This window comes from Zonotrichia albicollis, chromosome 14, assembly GCF_047830755.1.
Source record: "Zonotrichia albicollis isolate bZonAlb1 chromosome 14, bZonAlb1.hap1, whole genome shotgun sequence".
Classification (NCBI taxonomy): domain Eukaryota; kingdom Metazoa; phylum Chordata; class Aves; order Passeriformes; family Passerellidae; genus Zonotrichia; species Zonotrichia albicollis.
Window position 1 is genome coordinate 13,654,581 of NC_133832.1, and position 26,965 is coordinate 13,681,545.

Genomic DNA, 26,965 nt, shown 5'->3' on the forward strand with positions numbered 1-26,965 from the left:
TGTCATGTGTACACCCTCCAGGCTGATCCCATCCCATCCTGGCACAGAGATCTCTGTACCTGGTGCTGAGCATTGCATGGTTCAGGTCTGAGCTTCCTCCAGACTAACAAACACTCAACTTTTAAAGAAAACAAAAGGCCCCTAGAGACCAGCCCAGGTAACCAGCAATCTGACAGGCAGACTCACCACACCTAAAAAGACAAACACCTGTGCAAAGTAATCACACATAGGTGCAAGCTGAAAGGTTTGATGGAAGATTTGGGTATTTCCAGACAAGGCTACACAGCCCGAACACAGTAACTACAGACTGCTTGATGCAGCTGCCAAGGAGTTCAAATCACTCTTACAACAGGTCTCACTTTTCAATCACCTCAACTATAAATGCCTTCTCTGTAAATTCCTACCCTTATCAAGACAAGGTTCACTTGAGAAAATTCTTCTCTGCTCCTGATAGAATTCTTCTCCCTGCCCTCACAATGCTCCCCAAATAGGCCCTGCACTCCTCCAAGCTGTTCCCCCTTCTCGCAGGATTTGCACACCAGGGCTGTGAGTTCCTTTCCCTTCCCACCAGCACACAGGACCCAGGATGGTCAGGCCTCCCCCCAAAAACCTCAGTTCAGGAAACAGCCAGGCTGACCCCACTTGGAGCCAGCACGGCTCCCCAGCTTAGACACCCCCATCCCACACCTACTGCTGCTCTGAAAGCAGCTTTTATCTGCCCAGAAAGGGCTCTGACTTCCTGTCTGCTACTGGCAGTAGGTAGAGCTGCTAATTAACCAGTTGTCAGCTGAACCACTGCTAAATTGAGAGCACAAACTAAAATTAAAGACGAGGTATTAAAATGGGCAGAAAGACTTGAAAGGACTATTGTTCATTTAAGAACTTCTCTTCCTGTGTTTTTTAAACATTTAGAAATTGCAGTCCAAATAATTGCTTGTCAAGACATTTTTTTGGAGAATAACTGTAGCTATTCAGCAAGCTGTGTAATTAGGTTATTAAAAGTATAATATCATTTGAAAGGCTTTGAGAGAGTAGACCTCTACCTAACACAAAACCATCAAAGCTTCATTTTCCTCCCTCTTTCCTGGCTTCAATCCCAAACCACAAGTCCCAGCGACCTCTCAGAAGTCAGCTGTGACAGCAGGCATTGTTTATAGGATGAGAAGCCATCACTCTGAACTCCTGAGCAGGAACATGCACTGCTTCCATTCCAACTCAGGAAAGCACGTCTGGTATCCAACAAAGGAAAAGAATACAAAGCCAAAAGCAGCAGACAAAATCCCAGCTCTCCGAGCCTGATGCTCCCTTCCCCCTCAGGTGGTGGGTTCAGGACAAGGAGCCTCCCCTTTTTCTGGAGAGCACAGCTAAGACCAAAGCACAGACAGGAAAGGAAGGAAATCCATGACCCACAGGCACAGCACTGCAAGCCAGGCCCATCTCTGGAGAGAGAGGAACACTGGAAGCAGTACAGCAAAACAGAGCACATGCTATGTGATTTACATTTCTGCTGACAAACAACATGCTTATAGGACAGGTAAAATAAACTACGTGGCTGCAAGGCTCAGCAGCCTGAAGCCAGGAGGATAATAGATCCAGAGGGAAGGAACTGGTCCTGATGTTAGCAAATGGGACGTCACAAAAATTAGACAATTAAAATTTAAAGCAGTAGGGAAGACAAAAGAGCAGGAATCACAATAGCCAAGTCTGATGAAGAGCTGCTCCGTGGGTACAGGACCATAATGATGCTAAGCATTCTTCTACTAGATGGCAGTGTAGTGTCACACTATATAAAAGGAATTCTAGAAAGAAATTGCTTTGTATTACAAGTGAATCTGTGCTTAGACTTGACTTCAGATAGCATGATATATAACAGCAGCCTCTTTGTAAAGAGACCTACCATTAGTCTCATAGTGCAATAGGAGTGATAATCTAGTTTCTAGTTTCCCACAAAAGAGGGAGAAAAGACGCTGAAACCCTGAGCAGTTCTGCTACACGATACAGCCACAGACAAGCTCCTGAGTCTGTTACAACCGAAGGTGGGCTCTGATCAAAGAGCTCTGGGAGAGGGGAAAGCAGATCCTCATTGCTCAGGAGGAAAAGCCCCTGGGCTTCTGAAAGGCAAGGGCAACTTTTAGACAAGACCCTTGCTATGGTCAGGGGAGGTTGGCAACTTCGAGGGAAGATCCAGGGATAAAAAGGGAGCAGTGCCATTAAAATCCAAAATGCAAGCACAAAATGATCAAGGTTAGGGTTGAAGAACAATGCAAATATTTGCAGTAACTCAGCCATAACAGTAACCTCTACTTTGCATGGCCGCCATCCTGAAGCCAAACTTCAGGCACCAAGAAGATACAGCGGCTCACCAACACTCCCAAAACCAACCAATTAATTATTGGCGCACCCTGGAGCTGCGGGAGCTCCGTACAGCCAAAGATGGAAAAGCACTGGGGGAAGCTCGCAGGCAGCCGAACGAAGCACCGTCCCTCCTGCGAGAGCCGCTCGGGGGTCCCCAGGCTGCGGGGCTGCCAGGCCTGCTCCTGTGTCACCGGGCTCACCACCCCCGGCCCGCGGTCACAACCGCGACAGCCGGCGGGACATCGCTTCCATCACCCTTCTATCCCCTCCCTGCCGGCGGAGCGGGGCAGCTTTGCCCGCTGCGCAGAGCTCGGGGCACGCTGTGCCCATCCCGTGGTGCCAGCCGCTCCGTGCGGGGATGCCGGGCTCACACCGCGTCCCCCTCCCGCCGCATCCCCGGCACGGCTGCGCCCCGCGGGCCATCGCCCGTCCCACCGCAGAGAGCCCCCCGGGCACGGCCTCACCTGGAGGGCCGGAGCCGCACCTCCTTCTTGCTGTCCACCACGGAGGGCACGCAGTTGGTGAGCTCGGTCCAGTCGGCGTGCAGCCCGCAGCTCCAGCCGGTGGAGAAGCGGGAGAAGAGCCAGGTCTCCCGCTTGCCGGGCCGGTGGCAGGTGCACTTCTTCTGCCCGGCGCGGCACTCGCAGGGCTGCTCCAGCTGGATGTTGCGGACCAGGTGCCGCCCGAAGGTGGTGCCGCCCGTCTTCTGGATGTGCAGGAACACGATCAGGTCGTCCCCCTTGATGTTGAAGTCCACCCGCCGTAGCAAGTCGTCGGCGGAGAAATTGAAGCGGGGAACGAAACGCGCCGGCGTCTCGTCCTCCGCCCGGTACGGGTCGGCGGCGGCGGCGGGGCTGAGAGCGCGGAGCCGCAGCAGCTGGCACTCGGTGCCCGGGCAGACGTACTGCAGCACGATCACGGCGAAGAGGAAGAGCATCACCAGCGCCAGCAGCACCTTGTGGGACCGGTCCTCCATCGTCGCCGGGAGCGCCGCGCATCGCCGCCGCCGTCCCGCTCAGAGCCTCCGCAGCCGCCGCCGCCTCCGCCGCGGCGGGACCCGCGCCGCCGCCATCGCCCGCCGCTGCCCACGGCCCTTCCCGGCAGCCCCCGCGCCCGGCCCCGCCGCTCCTCCGCCCGCCCCGCCGCGGCCGCGCCCCCTCACGGGCCCGCCCCCGCCGGGACCGCCCCGCGCGGCCGCTCCGGCACCGGCACCGGGACAGCACCGGGACAGCACCGGCACCGACTCCTCCTCCTTCCCCGGGACCGCCCCGCGCGGCCGCTCCGGGACCGGGACCTCACCGGCAACGGCACCAGGACTGGGACCGTACCGGCACCGCGCTCCACGCACGGCGCCGGGACCGGCGGCGGCACCGAGTGTGCTCTGAGCGTGGCCGGCCCGGGGCGCTCCGGGATGCTCCGTCCCGCTGTGCCCGTGCCGGAGCGGGCGGCGGCCCCAGGAGCGGTGCCGTGCCCCGTGCCCGCCGTGCCCACAGGGCGCAGACGGACGGGGCTGTTCGCAGGGAGCGGCCCGGTCACGGCAGCGGCCGCGGAGTCACCGTCCCGTCCGCCCAGCGCACACACACACACACGCACACACTCACACACATACATGCACACACACGCGCACACACACAGACACACTCCCACCCTTGGGTACCGAGCTGTCCGCTCTCTCTCCGCCCCTCGCACCAACACCCGGTGTTTTGGTTTTATTTGGGGTTTTTGGGTTCAGAGGTAGCGCACTGACTGCTTTTCTTGACGCCCCAAGTGGTTTCTGTTGTTTAAGGTGGCAAATACCTGCGCTATCTCTGTCAGCACATTTCAAAACCTCTCTGCGCAAGGAGAGTGTTCTGTAAATAAAACAATAACAACAAGGACTCTGTGGATTTATCTCTGATTACAGTCCTGTATATATTTGTATGCAAATGTTGTTTGGCCCTCCAGCTGCTGGTGGCTGTTCAATGAGGTGGGAGCACATGGGTGCTCACCCCATGTTCACCCCGTGCCCTTGCACAGGGACACATCCCCACACCACGTCCCAGGACCTGGCAGGGCCATGGAGAACAGCACAGAACAGCGTGCCCCCCAGCCTTTCCTTTCCCTCTTGGTGCAACTGATGTTGAGGCAATTCATGCCTGTGGCAACTGCAGCCCTGCAAGAAAAAAGCAATAATAGAAAGAGGAGGTTTCTAGCTAAAGGAGGTTTTCACCCCATCCCCTGTCAGTGTCTTGTCCTTCATGGAAAACCAACTAGGGCAGGACCATGGGTTTGGGCACCCCCAGTTTGACTGATTGCTCCAATACTTAACTGATGTTACACAGGTACCCCCAATCTCAGGCAGGGCTGGAAATGTCTGGGCTTCTCCTTCCCCTCCCCATCACAGCACCTCAGCTTTTGCTTCCCTGTCCCTCGTGATGCCTCTGTTCCTCTGCCTGGCCAATCAGCCTAGAGCTGAATTTTCTATTATGCACAGCAGGCAGCAAAGAAAATCGTTTGTAAACACTCTCCCCAGACCTTTATTAATCATAAAACCTAAAAAAAAAAAAAAACAGACTTGCCTTCTTTTTCCCCTCCTCTCAAGCAATTCTCTCTAAATAATTTCAGCAGGTACATGTGGTGTTTGGAGGTGATTTCATTATGGTTTTCATCCTTGAGCAACCTCTCCTGTCTTCTGTATTTTTTCCAGTTGTCCATAATATTTTGAAAACATTTACACTCACAATAATAGGCAATTTTACCACAAAGATTCTAGGCATGAGAACTACTGAGTTAATTTACTTCCATTTGGATCTCCAAAATGGATGGATTGCACCATTTAATGAAAACTCAGTGTTCTGAAATTCAAGCCTTAAAATTATAAAGATGTTTCTGTGCTTTATATCCATCGCTCTCTCACAGTCATTCATATTAAAAATGTTTGCCTCCAGTTTTATTTGTTTCACATTATGAAATAACAAAGATGCGTGGTGAGTTAAAAGCAATCCTGAATGCTAATACCTGGGAATTAAATGGAGAGGATAACTGTGGCCCAATGTCTACACTAAATTAATATATACTATAAAAGATATGATGCATACTGGGTTGGTGTTCCCAGCAGAGCCATTATTTTGGAATGGGCTAAACAAACAATGATCATCCTTTCAGTAATGAGTGATGGTCTCCAGTCTGCTGCCTTCTCACTCACAGTATGTAAATGATGCTCTCCAGCTTTGATCCAGGGACCCAAAACATTTGCTTAGGCACTAAAGAAATGAAAATTGCTCTGAACTAGATAAAAGTAGGACAGAGCAGAGCTGTTAAGGTTTCACAGCACGGGCAAGATTCGATGGCTGGCAGGGCAGATGGTTTAAGCTAAGAGGTCAAGCAAAAGCACTGAGCACCTAGTAACAGCAGTGAAAAAAATCTCCACCTCCTTCTCCACACACAGCATCCGCAGACACCCCAAACACAGGATTTCTGTTCCCACTCCCCACACATGACCCTTCGCTGCTGGCACAGGGGGTCCCCTCACCCCATGTCTCAGATGAGCACATGGGTATGGCCTCTGCTGCTCTTCTCTCCCACCCACAAGAGCCCTCTGCCCCTGGCTGGTCCCCTCTGCACCCACCCTGTCAGCAGCTGCCTCCCTCCAGTACAGCAGGGCCAAGCTAAGCTGGTAAAGAATCTCATTTTGGGCTGACCCTCTCTTATTACCCGCGGGAAGGTTCAGAAAATCAGGGGTTGGTATGCAAAGGCACGGGGTGTTTGCCCAGAGACAGATCAATAAAACACCTTGTGCCTCAAGCCCTAGATTGATCTCTGCTGCTTTAGGAAACTGCTGTTAGCTCATCAGCTGGGGCTGCTCATCACATCCCTGTGCACTTCCTGAAAACCTTTGTTTCCACAGCATCTGAATTTCACCTCTGCATTTGGCTGGCAAATGGTGACTGCTTGGCTCCAACAAAAAGAAAACACACGTCAGCTTTGAGATAAGAAGGCTCTCAGTGGGTAAAACAGAGTTTTAGCAGGCATTGAGGCCTCCAGCTTATTGAGAGGAGCAAGGTCTCAGTTCAGCCTGAGTAGGTCCCAGAGTCACTGCTGGGTACAGGAATGCAGCAGCTTGAACCCCTGGGGCAGATGGGCAGGGCTGGGCTGTGGCAGCCCTGGGCAGGGCTGGGGTAACCTCAGCTGCTGAGGCACCCACAGCTGCTGGCAGGATGAAGTCTTTTTCAGATGAGAGGGGAAACCTTATTTGCACAATAGCACAATTAGAATAACTTGATTAAAAGAAATGCAAACGAGCCATTAGGTTTGCTTTGTCTCCTTGTAATGTGATTCATCTTATAGTATCTGTGCAGGAAGGGAGAGAAGATAGATGAAATAAGCACAGAAAAGCCTCCTGTGTGATGAAAATAACATATTTATTAAAATAACAAACACAATCATCACCAGCCCAAATGTTGCAGCTTTCCTTTATGGAATTGACTATCTTGTCTGGAATAGCTGATGGCTAAACAGGATTGTAGCCAGGGCATTTAAAACCACTTTTCCCATCATTTGTCATCAAAGAGATGAAGTGGATGCTCCAGCCTTGTCCCCAACTGCCCCTCTCCTCCACCACTTCCAGAAGATGTGCAAACCAGCAACTTTGATAATTTTACTTCTCTTTTGAGATTGGGTAAAACTGGATTATGGAGTCAAAAGGTATCACCAAGAGATAGTGTGGAAGACACCACTCTACTCCCTGAGGAAACAAGTCTTAAAATGAGTGGAAAGGCACAGAGCAGTGAGATGGTCATTGCATGGGAGAAGAAGCAAAGCCAAGAGCAAGGAAATATCAGGGAAAGGAGCAAAGAAATGCTGTGGTGGGAGAGAGGTGGAAGCTCTGCTAGCCCCTCATGGAATAAGACCCTTATCTAGTACAGGGTATGCAAATGAGTGAAGGCATGGAACAGTGGGGTGATGAGTAAACTAATTGGAAAATGAGGCTTGATTATTCATGGATTTGACATATCAGAGAGCAGCTAATCAAAGGAATAATACAAGTTTGCATATTCTTTGTGATGTGGGCATCAAAGTCTTCCTTTTTGTCACTGTGGCATCACTGCTGCTCATTCCTAAAACCAAATACACGTGATGCAAGTGTAACATCTTGCTCCATAATAGGAGATGGGTCTTGGAAAGGCTGAGATGCTCAAAAGAGCTCTGATTTTTCCAGCTATTGAACTGATCTTGCATTTATCTCTACTTATAGATCTTGTCTCCCTGAATACAAACATTGCCCAAAGCTCTTTGGGTGTGTGGTACTCTGGGCAGCCTTTAAAAGCTTGAGCCAAAGACCCTGATACTCTAGGGACCCAACTTGCAAAATAATTGCAAAATAATCCCTTACAGTTTCATTTTCCTGTGGGCTGATGCTAAGTAAACTTTGTCTAAATACCACATAGCATTCAGATGGTCTTGGCAGGAGGTGTTTGCACAGAGCTGGGTGCAGGAAGCTTCCAGGAGCGCCTCCTTCCCTACACATGGCATCAGAAACCTCCTGTCCAGGCTGTTCACTGCAGCAAATCTTGGAGCCAGACAAAAGGCAGGCTGGCTTTCAAGTCACAAGGCATCAGCAGAATTTCCATTTCACACATAGATCTTGGCCCTGTGAAAGGTTTTAAAGGAGGACCTGATGTGGGACTGACACCTGGCCATGTCCCAAGTGTCTGGGCAACAGTTGGAGGGTGAATGAATGAATGATACTGCCCCATCACCACTGATTCTTTCCCAGCATGAAACTGGCTGAGAAACTGCTGAAACATCAAATTCCCTTTTGATGAGGACAGCCTGGGACAACTCCAGGGAACAGGATCCATGGGGATGAAAGAGCTCTTTCAAGTATGCCTCTGAATCAGTGGGAAAAGTGAGAAGTTGGGATTACTCCTGCCACTGTTTGCTTGTCTGGATAATTACAGTGATGGGTATATTAATACCATCTGGCATCAGATCCAAAGAGTAAGCAGGCATTGATAGAGATTACTGGAGAGGTGTGTGAAGAACCCTTTTGGAGGTGCTTATGAGCAGATTAGGAGGAATTAGAAGGAGTGTGAGCCAGCAAAGCCCATGGCTGCAGACCATATGGTCCAAGGGACACTTTGTGCCCACTTTAAAAATATATAATGCAAAACTGGTGTATCTGACCTAGTTCAGGACAAAACCTGCAGCATTTCCCTGATTAAGGTGGGTAAGAGACTAAGATAATGTACAGTGGTCTTCAACAGTTGTTTTACACTGAAGAAAAAGGCTATTAAAAGACTCACATAAATATTTGTTGAATCTTCCTAAAACCCAGGGGGAGCACATAGCCCTGAAAGAACAGTGAGAAAAGATTTAATATTACCTCACACTATCTCAATAGGTAGTCCTGTGTGGAGTGAAAGCAGTGGAATTTGGTCCAAAGGCATTCAAGACATCTGAAAGGTGAAATTTGCCCTTCACAGTGAAATTATTCCAGTTTAACAACACTGGTTTTGAAATAGATTTGGTTCAACTGGTACCACCTTTTGTCTGCACACTCTTCAGTCCTAGAGCAGTTAGTATCAATTTATCTTAATTTGATGTCATTCTGTGTACAGACTGCATCTTGGATGCTGAATAAATATTTGCTTGTTGAAATTGATGCTGAATTTGGGTGACACATTGTTGTGGAATTAACCTATGTGACAGAGGATCAGGTGCAGGTGCAAAAAAAAAAATCTCAGGAGGAGGTCTTAAATTTCAGATGACTTCATGCAATTACCTAATTTTTAAAATGAACTGGAGAATAAATGAAGCTGAATCAAAAATAATCTCAAGCATTACCAAATAATAATAATAATAATAAAAGAAGCTTTGAGGACAGCTTCTTCCAGCAGCAGCACTGATGAATCTTCAGGGAGTGATCCCACAGTCCAGTGAAACAAAGAAATGCTCATTTTGCAGTGAGGTTTTGCAACTGCAGATTTCCCAGGAATAGCAAATAAATAATTCACACTTTCTGAGAATGCAGAGATAAATTTTCTTTCTTTTACTTCAAATCTAGGTCTGACAAGCTGCTAAAGGCCTACAGCAAGCATCCCCCTATAAAATAGAAAATGAGGGACAAAACAGGAGTTTCACATTCCAGTTATGTGTAAAAAAACTCTTAAAAAAGAAAAAGCTCCCTTTCCTCTACACCCCACCCCCCACACACACTGCTGCCATGAGTCCACAGGGAAACAGAATATTCGTGCTATATTACACTGAAACTTCTGGAAAAGCAAACAAAAATGCAATTAAACATTTAAAATTTCATCACAAGAGAATTCAGTAGAAAATCCCCAGCTGGACTGGATGTAAATTACAGATATTGAGTGCAGCAATTTCTTGCAGTTTCCCAAAAACACTCAGTGTTCATAGCCTTACAACACTTTGCAATAACTCACCAAAAAGCAGGGCAGTGTGAATTGATACCTCCTGATCCTAAATTATACCCCTTGGCCTGGGCCAGCCCTGTGTTTGCATCACTGCAGTCCAGGCTGCCCCTGGAATTTCTCTTTGTGAAGATGCTGCCAGTCCTGCGTGTGCCTGAGCTGCCACTTCCCTGGATCAGAATAGTAGCAGCTATTTCCATCTGCTGCTGGAACACATCTGAAGAAATTCCTTGCAATCCCTTCCTCCTGTTCCCAGCTGACACAGAGCCCAGGGCAGGGAGTGCAGGTGCAGATCGTGTCTGGCCAGAGCCTCCTCTCCTTGCTTGGACAGGGGATGGGCTCTCATCTCAGCCTCCTGCTCGGACCTTTGGGAATGCTGGATCCATGAAAGGACGGCTGGGGACCAGCAGCAGGCTCACCACAGCCTCAGCGTCTCCTCACCCATCTGATGCCAAGGTGAGTTTTTCATGGCCCAGGCTGAGGGCTGCACAGTCCAACACTTGCTGTGTGTATTACAGCATCTTGTCCAGCACTGCTTAGACCAGAGGAGCCAGCAGATGACCTTCCTTTGGGTCTTGAACCTTTCTAACTGCTCATTGATATAACCAGAAATTGAGTGGGCAGAGCAGAGGGGGTCAATGCTTTGTTTCCTGCCCTCTCACAGGGACAGCTCCACTGCTGTGTGTGTGCTCTGTTACTCACAGATGTGCACTAAGTGTCTGTGCAAGAATTGCCTGTCCAAAGAGATGATGAGGTTATATTATTATAATGTATTTTCTTGCTCATCTTTCCCTATTAAAGATATACAACACATAATGCTGGCCTTGCACACTAAGGGGTGGAGGACAGCACCCCTCAGCATCAAAATTTAGGAGGTTCCCTACAAGAATATGTGTGGTCCTACTGCACAGAGCTTTATAGACCTGCCTAAGTCCCAAGTGATATAACAGTTTTCCAAGAGCTCCCTCTAACTCTGAATTTTTGAGAGACTTAGGATAATTAATCTGGCTGTGACACTATGCAGAACACTGTAACAACCAGAAGAAAAATAACTTGTAAAAAATATTATTTTCTTTCATGCAAAGAATCAAACTTTAAATGATTCCATCTGTCACTTTCATCTGCACCCTGTTTCATTGGCTGGATTTTGCTCATTAAGATAAATTTCAAGCCAGCAGATCATTTTTACCTTCAGGGCTTTGATGAAATGTAGTGTTTGGGACTTCCTCCCCTCCTCCATTTTTGACAGCCTTGACAGAGGAAAAAATGTTTCTCTCTTATGCTGCTTTGCAATTGTATGGAATGGCTTTGACCTTCCAAAAGGGAAACACACTACAGTCAAATTCCTCCTTCTTTCCCCATGGGACTAGGAGCTGGCCAAACCCTTCCAATAAAAGTTTCCCACTCGACCTTGCATCATAAAACCCTCTTTTCTTTATTACCCCATCTCCTCAAAACTTCCTTAGCAAACCTCTAGCCCTTTCAAAAGGTGGGCTGGAGAGCTTCAATGCTATGCAAATGCTTCAAATATCTTTGTTTCTTCCCTGAAAAGACATAAAAGCAATTTGTTGGATTCCTTACCCCATAGGCAAACACAACTGTACACTGTTCACTCTGTGTGTTACAGCTCCCTGTGTTTTCAGTCCCAGTGACTTATTTTACTGTAAGTGTTAATTATACATTGGAATGGTTTCATGAGGGATGTCATAAATCATCTGCCACTTAAAGTCTTTAAATCACAGCTGGGTGTTTTCAGTGGGGTCCTGCTCTGTGCCTGGGGCACACAGGGGCTCGCAGTGCATTTACAGAAGGGTAAATAATCACACGGATATAATCACATGGTCATGGTCAGCCGGGCCATTGAGGAATTAGGGGATGGGCGGGATGGCCTTTGTCATGCAGGATGTAAGATTAGTCGGACTTAATGGTCTGTTTTGGCCCTTAAATCCATGAATAGGGAAAAGGAAAGAGGAAAAAGAAAACAAAAAACCACAAAAGTCCCTATTATAGCTATTATAGCCAGCATCTTTCTGCCTTCTGAAAGCAGAGCCGGAGGGACTGGAGGCAGCTGGGGTGAGAAATGAGTGCTGGGCTCTCCTTTGCGCTGCCCCTGCTCCCAGAGCTCCCCCAGCTCTCCTCAACTCCCCGAACAGGTCCTGGCAAACAAAGCCAGGAGCCCAAACCCACTGGGATTTGCTGACGTCTTTCATCAAACAACAGACGTGAGCACACACACAATGCTCAAATGATTTTCAATTTCTTTCCCCCCTTGAGGTCATTTTAGGTGTTCCAGAACTAGAAATCTAATGCTTCTTCTATTTCTAAATTAAGCTAATTAAAATTTTAATCTGGTGGACATTATCTTATTGCATAATTAGAAGAGCTTATATTGCAGTGGTTTGGTTAGTACCGATCCTTTTTGCTTTAAATTGTGTTTCATTAATTGAACAGGGCTTAGATAGGTGCTTATGAGGACCTAAGCCAACTATCTGTTCTTAACAAAATACTCAATTCTCCCTTTCAGCTGTACCTGCTCTGAGCCTGCCTGCTTTATGCTATAATAGCTTTCCTTTAGTGAAGGGTGGGTTATCACATCCAGGATCCACATGGGAATTTCAGGAGCTATAGGCACCCTCACAGACACCATTGCAGACTGACTTCACAGAGCAAACACAAAGGATCCTTGCTGGAAAATGGCAAATCCAAACCCGACCCACTGACTTGCTGATATCATCTGCTTAACCCTGGGTTATGGCATAATCAATTATTCCCTGTTCACTATTAAGTCCCAAAGAATCTTTCTATAGCTTAGACTGGTATTACTCTGCTGTACATTTGAAAGAGACTACTGTTAATTAATTTAGCTCATCTGCATACCTAAAGTTCAGCTAAGCCCTCTATTGTGTTACCTGCTATCATTTCAGACATTTAGGGCTTCCAAACTCCTGTAGAAATAGAAAGGGATTAAACTCATCTATAGAGACATAAAACAATTTAAGAAGTGGCTTTTCAACACTTCCCACAGGGCCCCGTGCAAAGCAGGTCCTGGGACCTGGCAGAACCTTTCCTGCTGGTTATCCATCCCACCAGCAGTCAGCTTCCCTGCAGGACTTTTGACCCAGTGTTTTCCAAAGGCTCTGAATTCCCTGAAAGTGTAAATAACACCTTAAACCACAATTTATCTACTCCTGGGGCTGAGGCACCCGAACTGGTGAGCGTAAATCACTCGGAATATTTATGATGTACTGACACATTTCCATTCTAAAATAGGAGTCCAGCACACATAAATCCTTATGAATGCTTCTCTGGAGCCATCCCCAACCCATTCACCCCAGACACGGTCACCAAATCTGCATGGGAACCTTCACAATGCCCGAGGCTGACGTGGATGGGCCCAGGGCTCTGCTTTACCCCAACAAATGAGTAAATAATTACATTAATAATGAGCCAGACCTTCCAGCTGGCCAAGTCACAGGAGCCAGGGCACTTTTGCTAAACAATTTCAGATTAAAAAAAAGCAAGCAACCTTCTGTCAAAACTAAACAGCTCCATGCAGCAGAAATCCCTTGGATAAAAGCTGCTATTTCTCCATAGGGAAAGCAGGAAACAATTCAGTATAAAAATTATTGGCTTCTTTTAAAATTTTTTTTGCTCAAAACGCAGATAAAAACCCTCAGAAGAAGATTTGAAAACACTGATTATTGAAAACACTGATTATTCCTCAAGTAGCAGATTCTTTTGAAAAGATGGAGAGTTTTAGTAAGAGATTGCATCCAAGGTTAAAAAAATATAAATAAATAAAAATAAAAAGGCATAATTTCATTAGTCTCCATTGTCAGCTTCCCTTCATGAGCTGCTTTGGGATTAAGGGGGTGTCTGCAGCAGGGAATCCTGTGGGTCTGTGGGGATGTGCAGCTCCCAGCATGGCAGTGAGCCCTGGGGCACAGCAAACCTGAGGCTCCCAGCCCTGCAGGATTCAGGAGCTGCTGCCAGGTGGGGAAATCCCGGAGCTGCCTCTCACAAAGCTCAGTTCAAACATTCCCTGCTCCTTCACGTCCTGTTTGGAAATCAGCACAAAGTTGCTGCACAGTTGCAAACAGACAGTGCTGAAGCAGAATCCATTTCCTGAGCAATAACTCATTTCCAGAGCAGTCACTGCCCAAGGTGAGTCCCAGCAGCCCTCTCTGTGTTTAATTTGCACACTGGTTTTGTTCAGGATGCAGTCCCTGCATCACCTCCCCTCCAACTCTGGCATTTTCCAGGCTGACAGCCAAAGGGATGCTTAGGCAGACATTCCTGCAGACAGAAAGCTAAAACTGCTTTGCTTTGCATTTGCTCCAAGAGGGGCAGGATGAAGAACAATGGTTTGCATGCAGGCAAAGTATCTGAGCTCATCACTCAGGCAGAGTTTGCTTGCAGTGAGTGTTCCACCATGCTTGAGGCAGGACCCCTCTACCTCCCTGCCCTCTCTGCCTCTAGAGCTATGTCTCTCACTTAGGTGATGTCAAAACTCAAGGTGTTTTTGCTGTGAAGACAAGGGTTCACATCCCATTGTGTCACCCTCCTTGAATTCCCTCTCAGGGATCCTGAAGAGTGGGACCACAGCAAGGTTGATGGGAAGAGCCTCTCATCCAGCCTCCCCCTCAAAACAGGGTTATCTCCAGCACTAAATCAGCTTGGCCATGGCTTTGTCTAGCCCAAGCATGAAAACCTTCCTGTCCACAGTCCCACTGGATGACTATGCATCTGCCTCACAGAATTTTCCTGATCTCCAGTTTGGGTCTCCCAGGCTGCTCCTGCCCTTTGTAAGCACCATTTGCCTTTACCAAGAAGAGTTTGGTTCTGTCATTTCTGCAGGCAGCTGTAGGTTGCCATGAGCTAACTCCTCCACCAACCCAAACCAGCCCAAGGCACTTCAGCCAGAACCTTGAAGGGCACCCCAAGCCCCAGAAAGAAATCTCCAGTTTTCAGGATCAGCCAGCTCTGGTAGCAGAAGTCCAGGTCTTGGTCTGCACTTCACAAAATGCATCCCAGTCCCTTCAACCCAACCAAGCAAAGCTGGTGGGGACACCACTGAGGGGGGCACAAAGCTCTCCCACACATATTCTCCAACAGCAGTGCTGGGACACCCATGCTAAGCAGGCAGAAAAGAGAAACCATTCAATTATTACTTGTCCTGCTCGCTGAGTTGTCTGAAAACTGTGGCTTGGGCAGGCATGAAAGCAGCTACAGCCTCAGTGGCTCAATAGATGTCCACTATTTGGTGGCCTCCAGCTATGTCCTAAAGCCTTCTCAGTCTCCAGCCTGACCAAAGCCCACCCTTTCCACTTAACTTCCCAGTTTACATGGCAAAACAGCTTCCCAAAATATCCCTGCGGCACACCAAACAATCTTGCTGTTAGGACTCAGATTTCAGTGTGATTGGTAATGAGTGCACCAGGCATCAGAACTAGGTTATTAAAATATCTTTCATGATGAACAATGTAAAATAAATGTGGATAAATTGTATTATTCTGGGTCATTTAATTTTAAGTGCAGCAGCCTCTGTATTTTTTTGCCACTTAAACGATATGCAGCATGAAACAGCACAAATAAATACAGATGTAGAGAACATTAGATACACTTTGTAAGAGCAAATTATGCACATTCACATTTCATTCTACTTAGATCAAAATTAGATGGTTTTCCTCCATTATCTCAGTGGATACACTAAAAATCAGTGATTTATGAAAGAAACCGGTGTGAATGCCATTATAATTGATTAACCTAAGAGACTGGTGACCTACTTATAGATATACAAATATGATTATAATTGTGCAGTAAGTAATTGAATGTTCTGCAGGACTTCTTTATAATGTGACTGTAATGCATAAAAACAAGAGGTAGAAAAAAGGCTTCAATGCTGTGCATGGTCTGAGATCCTAGAGAGAGGTGCTGAGTGCTTTCAAGGGGAATTGGTGTTGGGACCCTGCAGAATCAGCCCCCTCCTGAACAGCAGCATTTCCCTGAAATAGCCTGTCCTGTGGACAAAAGGCTGTACTGTGCTTTGTGGCCAGGATAACTTTGGCCACCCTGAGCAGATCTCATTTTCTGGGAGATGCTGTGCTCAGACCCCTCCTGAGTCACCTCTCCTGGAGCCCCTTTCCAAGACTTCCTTTGAGTGAAGAGAGGGGGACAGGCCAGAGGTCATGAAGAAATAAAATGGAGTTATGGGTTCCTGCTTCTAAACCAGCCCTTTGCAGTGGGACTCAGCACTGCCTGGTGGGTCTGGAGTCTGCCAAACCCCAGGTCTCTGCCAGCTGTGACTGAGCCCAGCAGTGCTGCCACGTCTGCTAATGGATATGAGCACCCACTCGCCTGTGCTGCAGCCACAGGACACAGCAAAGAGCATCTCCCTGCCTCCAGTGTTCTGCAATCCACATACAGAACAGAGGACAACAGAAGAATGCAGTCCCAAGTGCTGGTAGCTCATGGGTTGAAGCCTACAGACCTTCCCCAGACCACGCACATGGGTGTAATCTGCAATCCCAGGCACTGCTCCTTGCTAAATTTCCCAACACCTCGGCAGGGCATATCCTGCTGGACAATGAGCCAGCATCACCAGCCCACAGCTGCCTGCAGGCCCTCATGGCATTATTATGTGCCACAGATTTTGCTGTATCTTTTGCTGCCAGTCATTTCTTCTGACTTAATTTGCCTGAACTCCTTTGCATGGACATGGGCAGCAGAGCTAACCTTTGACAATGACACACACCAGCTCTCTGCAGAACAAAACTCTAGATTCCCAATTTGAATGACTAAATATACCAAAGCCCAGTGATGAATTATTTAAAATCTATACAAATTTTGATGCTGCATACTGAGCTAGAGACTTGAATGCACCTCTGCAATTATGAGTCCCTCTGCCTACAGCTCCATCATGGAAAAGCATCCATTTAAAGCCCCTGGGATAAATGATCTGTTACAATTCCCTGGACTGGAAACCCTGGAGATGATGTGGGAGCCAGGAGTTGCTAGGATGGGATTGAGTTAATTAGCACTGTGTCTGAGGAGAGCCGTAACAGCATAATGAAACAAATAGAATAAAAGCAGTTTAAAGTGACTCCAGTGGATTGATGGGCACGCTGCTGACTGTGGAACAGTCAGATTGTACCCATGCTTGCATGGCTCTGCATTTGTCATGCATTGCTCACGCTGGGGGAGAGGGATGAGGAAGAGGGTGGGTCTCTGCAGCTCTGCAAGAACTCTCTGGCGTGATGAGTTGTTAGGGGCAGAAAGGTGGAAACCATTGCCAGCAGCCCCTTGCTGCCACAGCACACCTGGCTCAGTGTCAGCCCTGCTTGTGAAGAACCAAAGCCATCACCCCCTAAATCCTCATGGAGCATGGGGCCAGGTCCAGCACACACAGCCCCTCAGAAGCCGCAGCCAGGGATGCTCTGTAGCAGCAGGGATGCCTGGCTTCCCTAGGATAACCTTGTACACTGCTCCTGCATCAGCTGTAGGTGTCCCACTGCTGCTGAGGGTCCTGGCAGGGCTTGCAGGACTCCTCTCTCCTTGCATCCATGGCTTTGTCAAGCAGGTGCTGGAATGGCTTTGCTATGCCCTGCAGCAGAGCAGTGTGTCCATCCAGCTGCAGAGCCCCAGACACTTAGAGCCCATCCCAGAGAAAAGTTTGTATCTCACCTCCCAAGGAGCTGCCTCTGAGCTCAGCATTCCAGCGACTGCATATAGATGGCCATGTTTGATTTCTTCATCCATCCTTTCCACTGCTGAGAGCTGCCAGGGGATGACTGACAGGTTCTGCTTTTTCAGTGTGTTTTGCATTCTTTTCAATATTCAGTTGTCTGGAAGAGGAATATGTTGGCCCCAGCAATGCTGCATTTGAGAGAGATGCTGGTTTCTTCAGCATAAATTGTTCAGGGTATTTTTACAGTCGGCATAAAAATACTGACACTGCTGGTATGGATAGCTCTGTTATCATGCCTGGGGCCAATAAAGAAAGTGTAAGGAAAAAAAAAAGGCACAAGTCAAATCCCTGCTTTACAGCAATCATACTCTTCCTTTTAATTTTTAAACTTCTCAAATTCCAGCTTCCATTAAAATGAATTGGTAAAAGATAAACAGAACTGCCAAGCTGCACTGTTTTGAAGCAGAGAGATGACTCCCAGCTTGGCCAACTATTCTGACTGCCAAATATAATATACACTAAAATGATAAAGCATAACAATGCAAAAGATCACATACAGTCTCTATCTCTCCCACAGGGAACTGGAGCTGTGCCCAGCAGTGGTATCTAGTCCTAAGCATTGCCCATCTACCAAAAACTAGAGAGAACTGCTGGGGACAGGTAGCAGCTATTAGCTGAGCTACCAAAAGGACATCTGCAGCTTTGCTTAAACAAGAGGAGCATAAATAAACCCAGTCTGGCTTTCTCCTTAGTTAAAATCCTCACTGCTGCTGCAGAGGCATTTATATTGAGGCTTTGCCCAGCCCATTATTGCCAAAGAGCCTGACCCACACAAGCCACATAGGAATTTCATTGCTCCAGCACCATGACATGTCACTTTCTACAGAGCTGTTCCTCATTCCTACCAGCAGCAGCTGGGCCAAGCCCTCACTTTCTGCTTGCCCCCTTCACATCAGTCCTCTCCTTTTACCTGCACTCCACAAACCCAAGCTAATGAGAGCAGTGGGGCCAAATAAATCCCTATGTGTAGTACCTGTGCCGCTCTCATCCCTCCACACACATCAGCTGCTCTTCCCTCCTGAGCACTGCTTGGAGTAAAGACAGACCTGCAGTGGAATAATCCCAGTTTCAAGCCCTTTGCAGAAATTACAAATGACTTGCTTCCAGCTGGATGCAAGGCTTACTAATTTCCCACCAGCACTCAGGTGGCAAGTTTGCCACATGAATAATTGTGTGTCCAGAAAAGTGTTCCACTGGTAGGGTTATTAGCAGGGAAACAGGAATTCAGTTGGAAAGCATTAATAAACCTTAAAGACAACAGCTGTTATGGTGATTGATCCACTATCCAAGAGTACACAACTCATACAGGATGAAGGACCAGAGGTTATTGCACAGGGAGGATATACTGAGAAGTGAGAAAGGAGGCAAGGTTGCTGTAGAGGCCAGGGATAAAAATTGGTACTATCAGGTTCAAAAGCATTTTAAAACCCCACACATCTTTTCCAAACCTGACTCAAAATTAAATTTAGTAGTTTGCAGAATTTGTTACTTAGAATGTTACTTACTTTCTTTTAATACATGTGGGCAATGGAAGCTGAAGAGTTTTGTCTCTGTTTATTCCCCAGGATCAGCAGATGCTGCAGTGTGAAGACTGCAGATGCCCCAAGGACCAAATCCAAATGAGCCCAGTGCACCCATCCCTCCTCCTGGGGGGAGAGATGAAATCACCAAGCTCCTCGGAGGGCTGAAAGAAGGATTAAGGGGAGAACTGAATTGCCCATTGGAATGCCAGGAATTTCTGGCCCACTGTGTCTGATCTGGTGCAGGGCTCTCCTGCTCACAAATAGCTGCACATTGGGAACATGACTCCTTTCTGCTTGTGTGCATCAGGAGTTTATTCTTTGGCACTCACTGGAATCAGTTTTTGGTCTGTCTGGGTAAGGATGCTGGTAAGGAAAGGAGAAAGTGAACCTAAGGTGGCATGTTTGGCATGTAGGAATGCTGTACTCTTCTGCAACTCCCTTTGCCTCCCTGAAAACTTCCTTTTCTGCAGGGATATCCCTTCCATCCCAGCAGTATTGCCTTTGCAAGAGCTGAAAGGACAGTTCATGGTCACAACAGAGACAGAACAGGGGAAATTCAGGTCTCTCCACACACAATCATCATTAGGGCTGGGGGCAGGCTGTGATCCACCCCAAAGTGTTCACATCATGGCATTACAGGTTGTGCCAACTGCACTATAGGGTGTTGAGCTCACTGCAGCATGTTTCCTTCCAAAAGGAAACAAAAACAAACCCTTTCCAGTTTACTATTTCAGCTAATTATATGAACCAACAGTGTTTCATCCAAACCATTTTAGGAAAATAAGTGGAGAATGTTTGCAAAACCAAAGCAACCATTTTTCTCCTGCCAGGGTGGCAGATGCAAACATAAAGAGTAACATGTCCATACATCTCCAATCTCAACTTCTTATGAAACAAAATAAAAGCAATCTGGTTGTGAACTGATCCAAAGCAAATACAGTATTTCAGAACACACCACATTTAGTTGGTGGGCCTGATTTATATGATGCAATTTAAAGACCAGTGCGCAAATATGGAGGGGAAGACTATTTCCCCTTCACACTTTCTTACCTCACAGACATGGTTTTTGTTCTGCATGTAAGTGAGGAGCCCTTGGCCTGTGCAGCAGCTGCCTGTGAAGGATGAGCACTGACAGGTTTCTATGGCACTTCCAAAAAGGGTTGTTTTACAGGCCAGAGGTTCCCTCTGTCATACAGAATGCTTTGCCATTTATTGTGTGATCTGTGAGATATCAAATCACAGTAATTGTGATATCACAGTGGTCTTCAAAATAAATACTGCCAAGAGCATCCCCTGCCCAACTTCAGGTAGCAGGCACTACCTCTATTCCCAATTTACAGCTGGAAAGAGAGGCAGGGAGAAGGCAGCAGGAGGCTCCCTAGGGAAGTGGTGGAGCCATCAGCCCTGTAAGTGGTCAAAAAATGAGAAGATGTGGCACTTCACAATATGGTTTAGTGGGAATGGTGGCATTTGCTGGAAGGCTGGACTTGATGAACTTGGGGGTCTTTTCCTACCTTAATGATTCCATGGTTCTGTGATCTTCCTGAGGGCATCTCCATGCTCTGAAAGTCAGAGCTGGGAGAGCTGCAGGCACCTCTGAGCCTGGGATGGCAGGTTGGGATTGCCCCGTGCTGTACAATCTCCTCTGTCACACATCATCTGAGAGGCAAACAGCTCATTGTGTCTGACATTTCCACAACTCTTTTTCTGAGGAAGTGCTGCTCCAGCCATCATCTCTGTTCTGTTTTTAGATTTCATGGTCAGTTTCCAAGATTTAGTGGCTTTTCAGCAGGCAGAGGAGCACCTCGGTTGTGTGGCACTGCAGTCCTACTTAGGGATAATTGCTGAAGTAAATCAGAAACAGGGGGAGACGTAGAAAAAAAATGGAAATCACATATTTTAAAAGCGAAATTAAAAATAAAGTAAAAAGGAGGAGAAACAAATACCACCAGGATAATTGTCATTTTCATCAAGGACATCACTATAGAATTTCCAAAACAGGTCCAGTCTCAGTTTTCAGTCTGCATTGCTAGACCTTGATCCATCATTTTGCAATGAACCCAGGCATCCATTTGTTAGGGACCTGCAGGCTTTCTGAATGAGCACCTCCAGCCATCCCTCATGGGCTGCAATCAGGAGGGAAGCCAAGTGCTCTGGATGATTGCTGCTGCTGCCTTGAACAGAAATGCTCCTGAGTCCTTCCCCAGCTCAACCCCAGCCCACTCCCTGTTCTCTGGAAGAACCAAAGCTTGAAGCCTACACATGGCCAAATCTGTGTTTTATGTCCAGAAATCCTCATTATTTTGGGCTGTATCAGCCCTACAGCATCACAGGTAGGGCAAGACAGCACCAGGCTGGGGTTGCTCTAAGTTACACTTCCCAGGAGAGAGGGAGGTCAACAACAACAGTAAATATATGAATTTAGAACTGCTTTGCTGTTTCCCTCTTGTTGTCAGCAGTTGCATTTGAGCATTTTGCACACTGGTGGTGTGAGGGGTGCTCTTGAAAAGGGCTGAACTCCAGGATTTGGAGAGCCCTGATACCTGTATTTCATGAGCAAGGCAAAACAGCCACTTATGGCAATGTCAAAAAACAGATTTGCTAATTAATACCAATTCAATTACTCTCATTTAGTACTCAGATGGCTAACCAAAGCTCTTCTTCCCTCACATCTGCAAAACCTCAAGCAAGGCTGGACATTTCCCTCAGCTTCAGGAGGAACCTGGCAGCTCCTGGGCAATGAGCTGTGATGGAAACTGCTGCATTGCCCAGCCCTGCTGGTGGCTTCAGGACACCCAAGACATCCCAGGACCTTTCTGCAGTGAAATGTGCTTGATATGGAGCTCAGGTAAACTGTGCTGTGCTGCATTCAGGAGCTTTTTCCAATTAGCACTGAAGACAGGCTCCAGCCTCAAAGTTCAGATATTCAGAGTCTGAGGGTTGTTTAAGGTTGAGCTGGGCCAGACCTCCATTATTTTCTAAACATTTGTTTTTCTGTCACCTTTATTTATTATACTTAGTACTCCCTCAATGGAGACTTTCCCTGGACCTCTGGGATGTGCCATATTCCTTTTTCTTGTGATGAGAAGCATTCCCCTGCCAGAGCACAGCCACCACTTGATGACTCAAATTTGCAAAGTCACTTTGTTTTTCATGAAAATCTGATTATCAGTGCAAGAAGAGATCCCTTCATTTTCACAGTAAAGTGGCCTGTTCTGCTTCAGACAAAACTCTGGATGTTTCCATAATTACACACTGACCTGAGTTGAACAAGCCAGCTCAAAGGCTATTTTATCTCAGCATGACCAGACTTTATCAGATTTATTCTATCTAAAGAAAGTTACATCACAAATAAATTACTTCACTGGTAGATTGCAGTATGAGAAAAGTAAATTATTTGGCAACTATTCCCCTTTTCCCTCTCCTCCTTAGTCACCTGGTTTACAGGGCTATTAACAAATTCACCCTGGCTAAAAATGCAGCCTTAGAATAGAAGAGACAACCTCACTGCTTTTCCACTTCATGAAGTTTTATTCTGAGTCCCTTTTCCCTCTTGCCCTCTGGAGGCTTCGTGTCTCTGCAGCACTTTCTGAATCTCTGCTGCCAGCCTGGGAGGGTGGCCAGGAGATGAAGGGAGGAGAGGTTTTGGTGCCTCCCTGAAGGACAGTGGCTCCTTGCTGTAACTACAGTTGTGCAAGGCGTTTTGTGCATCACTGGCACCTCACCCCCTTGCACACAACCTCCCTTCCACCCATCCTTACCCCAGATGACTCCCATGGAGGGCTGGGGCTGGGTCTGCCTGCAGGCACAGTGTGCCCTGTTGGGTCAGCCCAGGCACTGCCTCTCCATGCAAGGTTGCTCCTTTTATCGCCATGGTCCCTTCTTGCTGCAAGCATGATTAATGCCAGAGCTCTTCAACCAGTTTCCTATAGGAGAATTAAAGTTTTAATGATTAACCTTTATAAATTACAAGAGCAATACTCTAAATAACAAATAGTTTCTAGCCAGGTCTGAGCTATTATGCTCCAGCATGATATGCTGAGCCCCCATCTGCATTTATTTTCCATACTGTATTCAAGTCCTCTTATGTCATTGAGATAAGCAGTCAGGAGATATGTGTTTTCCAAAATGATGTCCTCATTCATCATTTCTTCCTCGCTGCTCAGCCTGATTACATTTAATTCAAGAAGAAAGAAACCTTGCCTGGGCCCACTGAGCATATAAGGTTAAAAAAGCAATACAAATGAAGCAACAGCTTCCTGGAGAAATGGCTACAGAACACAAAATAACAGCATCCCTTATCAGCACTGGTGCTGTGTATTTTCCTCCTCATTTTCAGAGAAAACTCACAGCATAAATGACCCATTCATCAAGATCAGCAGGTACAGCTCTGCTTTAAACACATATGCACAAAAGCTACCTCCCTCCCCATTAATAGGGAACAAGCTTTGAGCATTAATTTCATCTGGTATTAGTGCAAAGCTTAATTACAAGTGGAGATAGGAGAGCAAAAGCTTGCTGCAGCCTGAACTGTTTCCAGTGGCACTTGGCTTAGGGAGAAATATCTTTTGTTTCTACAAGTTCTCCTCTGTCGCAGTATTTGGCTGCTCCAGGATGCAGCAGGAAGAAATAATGCCAAAATGTGTCTCTGCACAATGTGAGCAGCAGCTTCCTAAGCTTGATGGAAGATTGACGGTGACTTTGCACACTCACCCTCTCTGTGGCAGCCTGGGATGAGGATGTGGGTGGATGGAGCCTCCTCAGTGAGCTCAGGGGCACTGGGAGAGTGAGAGGCAGCCTCTATGAAATGCTTGCTCATCTTCTGCAGGGATGCAGCCACAGTGAGCTGCTCTTCCCCAGCCAGTGCAGAGCAGCACAGCCTGTGCCAGCGCTGCCCTGGGTCCAATCCTGCCCTCTCCAGGTGCCAGCAGAGCTGCTGCTCATTCCCACAGTGCCCAGTGGCCAAGGTGATGCTGTTGGGAAGAGTTGTCAGAGGTTTGGCTCAGCGTGGGAGTGTGCACACGATGGGAATGGGCCCTGCAGGTCCTGGCTCACGCAGGGCTCTGGAGAGGCAGCAAAAACCCCCCCAAACCCACTCCCCCAGACAAGCTGGGCTTGCTGCTCCACAGCCAGACTGGCACCCTTGTGTTTGTAGAAGGAATTTCCCACTAGGAAAGGTGGTTTGCATATTCACTCTAATCAGACTTCAAAGAAATGCCAAAGGAGCCAGGGAAATGAAACACGTACTGAGCCAGCCAAACAGGCAAATAAACACAGGGAAAAAAAGCCAGAGCCTCTGACCAAATGAACTCAGACCAGCTCTGAATTTAAAATGAAAATTGAAAGGGACTTAAAGAGATGGGTTGCTTCCAAGCAGGTCCAGAGGGCAGCAGATCACAGCTCCAAGCTGTGCCCCACAGCACAGCAGCAGTGTGGGTGTGCAGCACCTCCAGGGCAGCACAGCTGCTCATCCCACCCCTCCACGGAGCAAAGATGCACTGGGGTCCCAGCTACCACTGACTACAGGGTCTAACATGCTGGTTTGCTCCCAGAGAAGCTGATGTTTGCTGAAGAAAAATCTAAAATAAACACCAAGCTGGGATGTCCTGGGTTTCCCAAAGCTGCCCTCCTAACACTGTGACACAGCCAACAAATGGTGCCAGCTGCATCACTCAGTTTTGGGATGTTTTTCTCAGAGTGCCCCATGAATGCCTTTGAAACACATCCTCAAAGGAGCAGTGACATGGAATTCCCACTGAGGCAGCTCTGAAGGATAATTCCTCCATTTTTCCTCTCTCCCTTGGTATGGTTCAAGCTCTGGCCAAGCTGTTCACAGGTTTAGGGTTTCACTCAACAGCCACTGGAAATAGTTACAATGACATGACCTGTCTCTCCATTGGCCTGGACCAAGCAAACCTCTATTTAACCTGCCCTTGAAGAGGAACCCTGGGCACAGGGGTGGGGTAGTGCAGCTGCTGGCACTGCTGCCCTGCATGGCAGGCAGGGAAAGCAAGGCATGGAAGTTCTATTATCCCTCTGAAGCTACAAAAGCAGGCAAAATGTAATTATAATCACCCAAACTGGAGTTCTGCCAGGACATCAGGGCTAATGGTCTTGTTCTTGCAAGAAGTGCCATGGGATTTTTCTAATGATCACAAGTGGTCAGGACCTCGGTTTCACATCTCATTTGGAAGATAATGAAGAACTCTCCCATTTATTTATGGTCCAAAGGGAGGTAAGGACAAATTGACTGTGTCAAAGGGCAGGAGGACTTAGAGAGGCAGATTCTTTTGCTCAAGATATCACTGGGAGCTCTGACAGCAAGGAGGGATAGCAGAGGGAAAACAAGAAGCAAGGAAGAAGCATGTGTGATTTCATATGACTCCTGTTAGTGTTTCAACTTTTTCTGAATCTGCTGTGACTCCAGTGACATTGCTGAAAGGAAGGTGAATCTTTTTTCATGTGAGTTATTCCCGCTGTAAAATATATTTGGAGAGAATGAGTTTATAAAGCTATCTTTGAGATAATTGGCAAGGATACTCCACTCTCCCATGAAGGTTATGAGTGGGTTACAAGAGGGTCTTCACTTTAAACTCAGAGCAATGAGAAATTAATAGATCTTGCAGTGTCAGTCCCAAGGCAGAGGATCATGATAAACTGGAAACAGGCAGAGAGACTCTTTTAAAGTTATGAAGCGAGAGAAGAGAGATGTATCAAGCTCCTGGGATTACACGAATTCAGACTGATACATCTGCCAAGCACAAGTGTGGTGATTGCCAATAAAAGGTCAGTGCAATTGGAGAGGACAAATATTGCCTTATCCTCTGAGAAGGAGAGGCATGACATCTCCAGAGACCCTGCCTGTTGCTTCCCTGGAACGGGGAGCTCTGCTGGGGAATTCGCACCACAATCAGCACACAAGAGCTGCCTTTTAAAGTGAAAGCTGCTGTGATACAGAGAATGATTTCCCTCTTTCAACCCTGATTATTTCCATACCTAAAACGTTTGTGGAGCCCCTCTTTTTCTGCTCTGAGCACAAGAAAAATGGACCATAACCTAGAAAGCTGGAGAAAAGGGTTTGGACAAGAGGAAGAATTGGAAAAGGCTGTTCTGGAAGGTCATTACGTGGGTATTGGCTGTTGTATAGATGGAGCTGCTGGAGTGGAGAAAGAACTGGCTGTGATATTGATGGGAATGAGTGGTTAAATGAGAGCAGTTTGGGTTGCAAAATATAGACTGCCACTGAGAACAGCACTGGAATCAGTTTAATTAATTTATATGATCAATAACCTGGAAGGGTGAAGGCACAGACCAGCAATGCAATTTGTTCTTGGTACAAAACAATCACAAAGGAGCCATCAAAAGGTGGGATGATGCTCTCAGCTTGGACTGGGACAAGGTGCATACAAAGAGCACATGAAATGCTGGTAGGAACAGCAACCAGAGTCAGGATCTGTCTCAGTGATCTCGCACAACAAAACAGAGAGAAATAATGAGCAAAACTCAGCCCTCAAGCACAGCACTTGGATGCAGAGTGCATGAAAGGCACATTGCAAGGGTGTGCCATGTCAGAAAAAGGGGGAAAGATGGGCTGGTGTCAGCAGGGAAATGGGCAAATCCTGCAGCTATGCAGACTTGGATTTTTTCATATAGGGAAGGGTATCAATGACACATCAAAGGTAAAAAGAACTCACATTTAGAGATGTTTGCATGGAGCAGAGGCTGAGCAGTGAGGATTAGCTGCTCCAGGATCTGGCACAGCAGCTGGGAGACTGACCTGTGATTCCCAAAAGATTTGATGGACAGGGCATGGTGCTGGTGGAGGAGAAGGAGGGAGAATTGGGCTTCATGCTCATCCTTAGTGTCCAAGAACAAACTGGAGTTTTTGTAGAAGGAATTTCCCACTAGGAAAGGTGGTTTGCATA

At 47.2% G+C, this 26,965-nt stretch overlaps 1 protein-coding gene across 1 annotated transcript in view; it reads right to left on the minus strand.

Annotated features, from left to right (window-relative positions):
* Positions 1-3,481, minus strand: part of HS6ST2 (heparan sulfate 6-O-sulfotransferase 2) — a 126,056-nt gene extending 122,575 nt beyond the window's left edge. The window contains exon 1 of the mRNA XM_005488178.2: positions 2,820-3,481. Coding sequence (XP_005488235.1) covers positions 2,820-3,331 — 512 coding nt within the window. The 5' untranslated portion in view covers positions 3,332-3,481. The remainder of the gene's footprint in view (positions 1-2,819) is intronic.
* Positions 3,482-26,965: the final 23,484 nt, after the last annotated feature.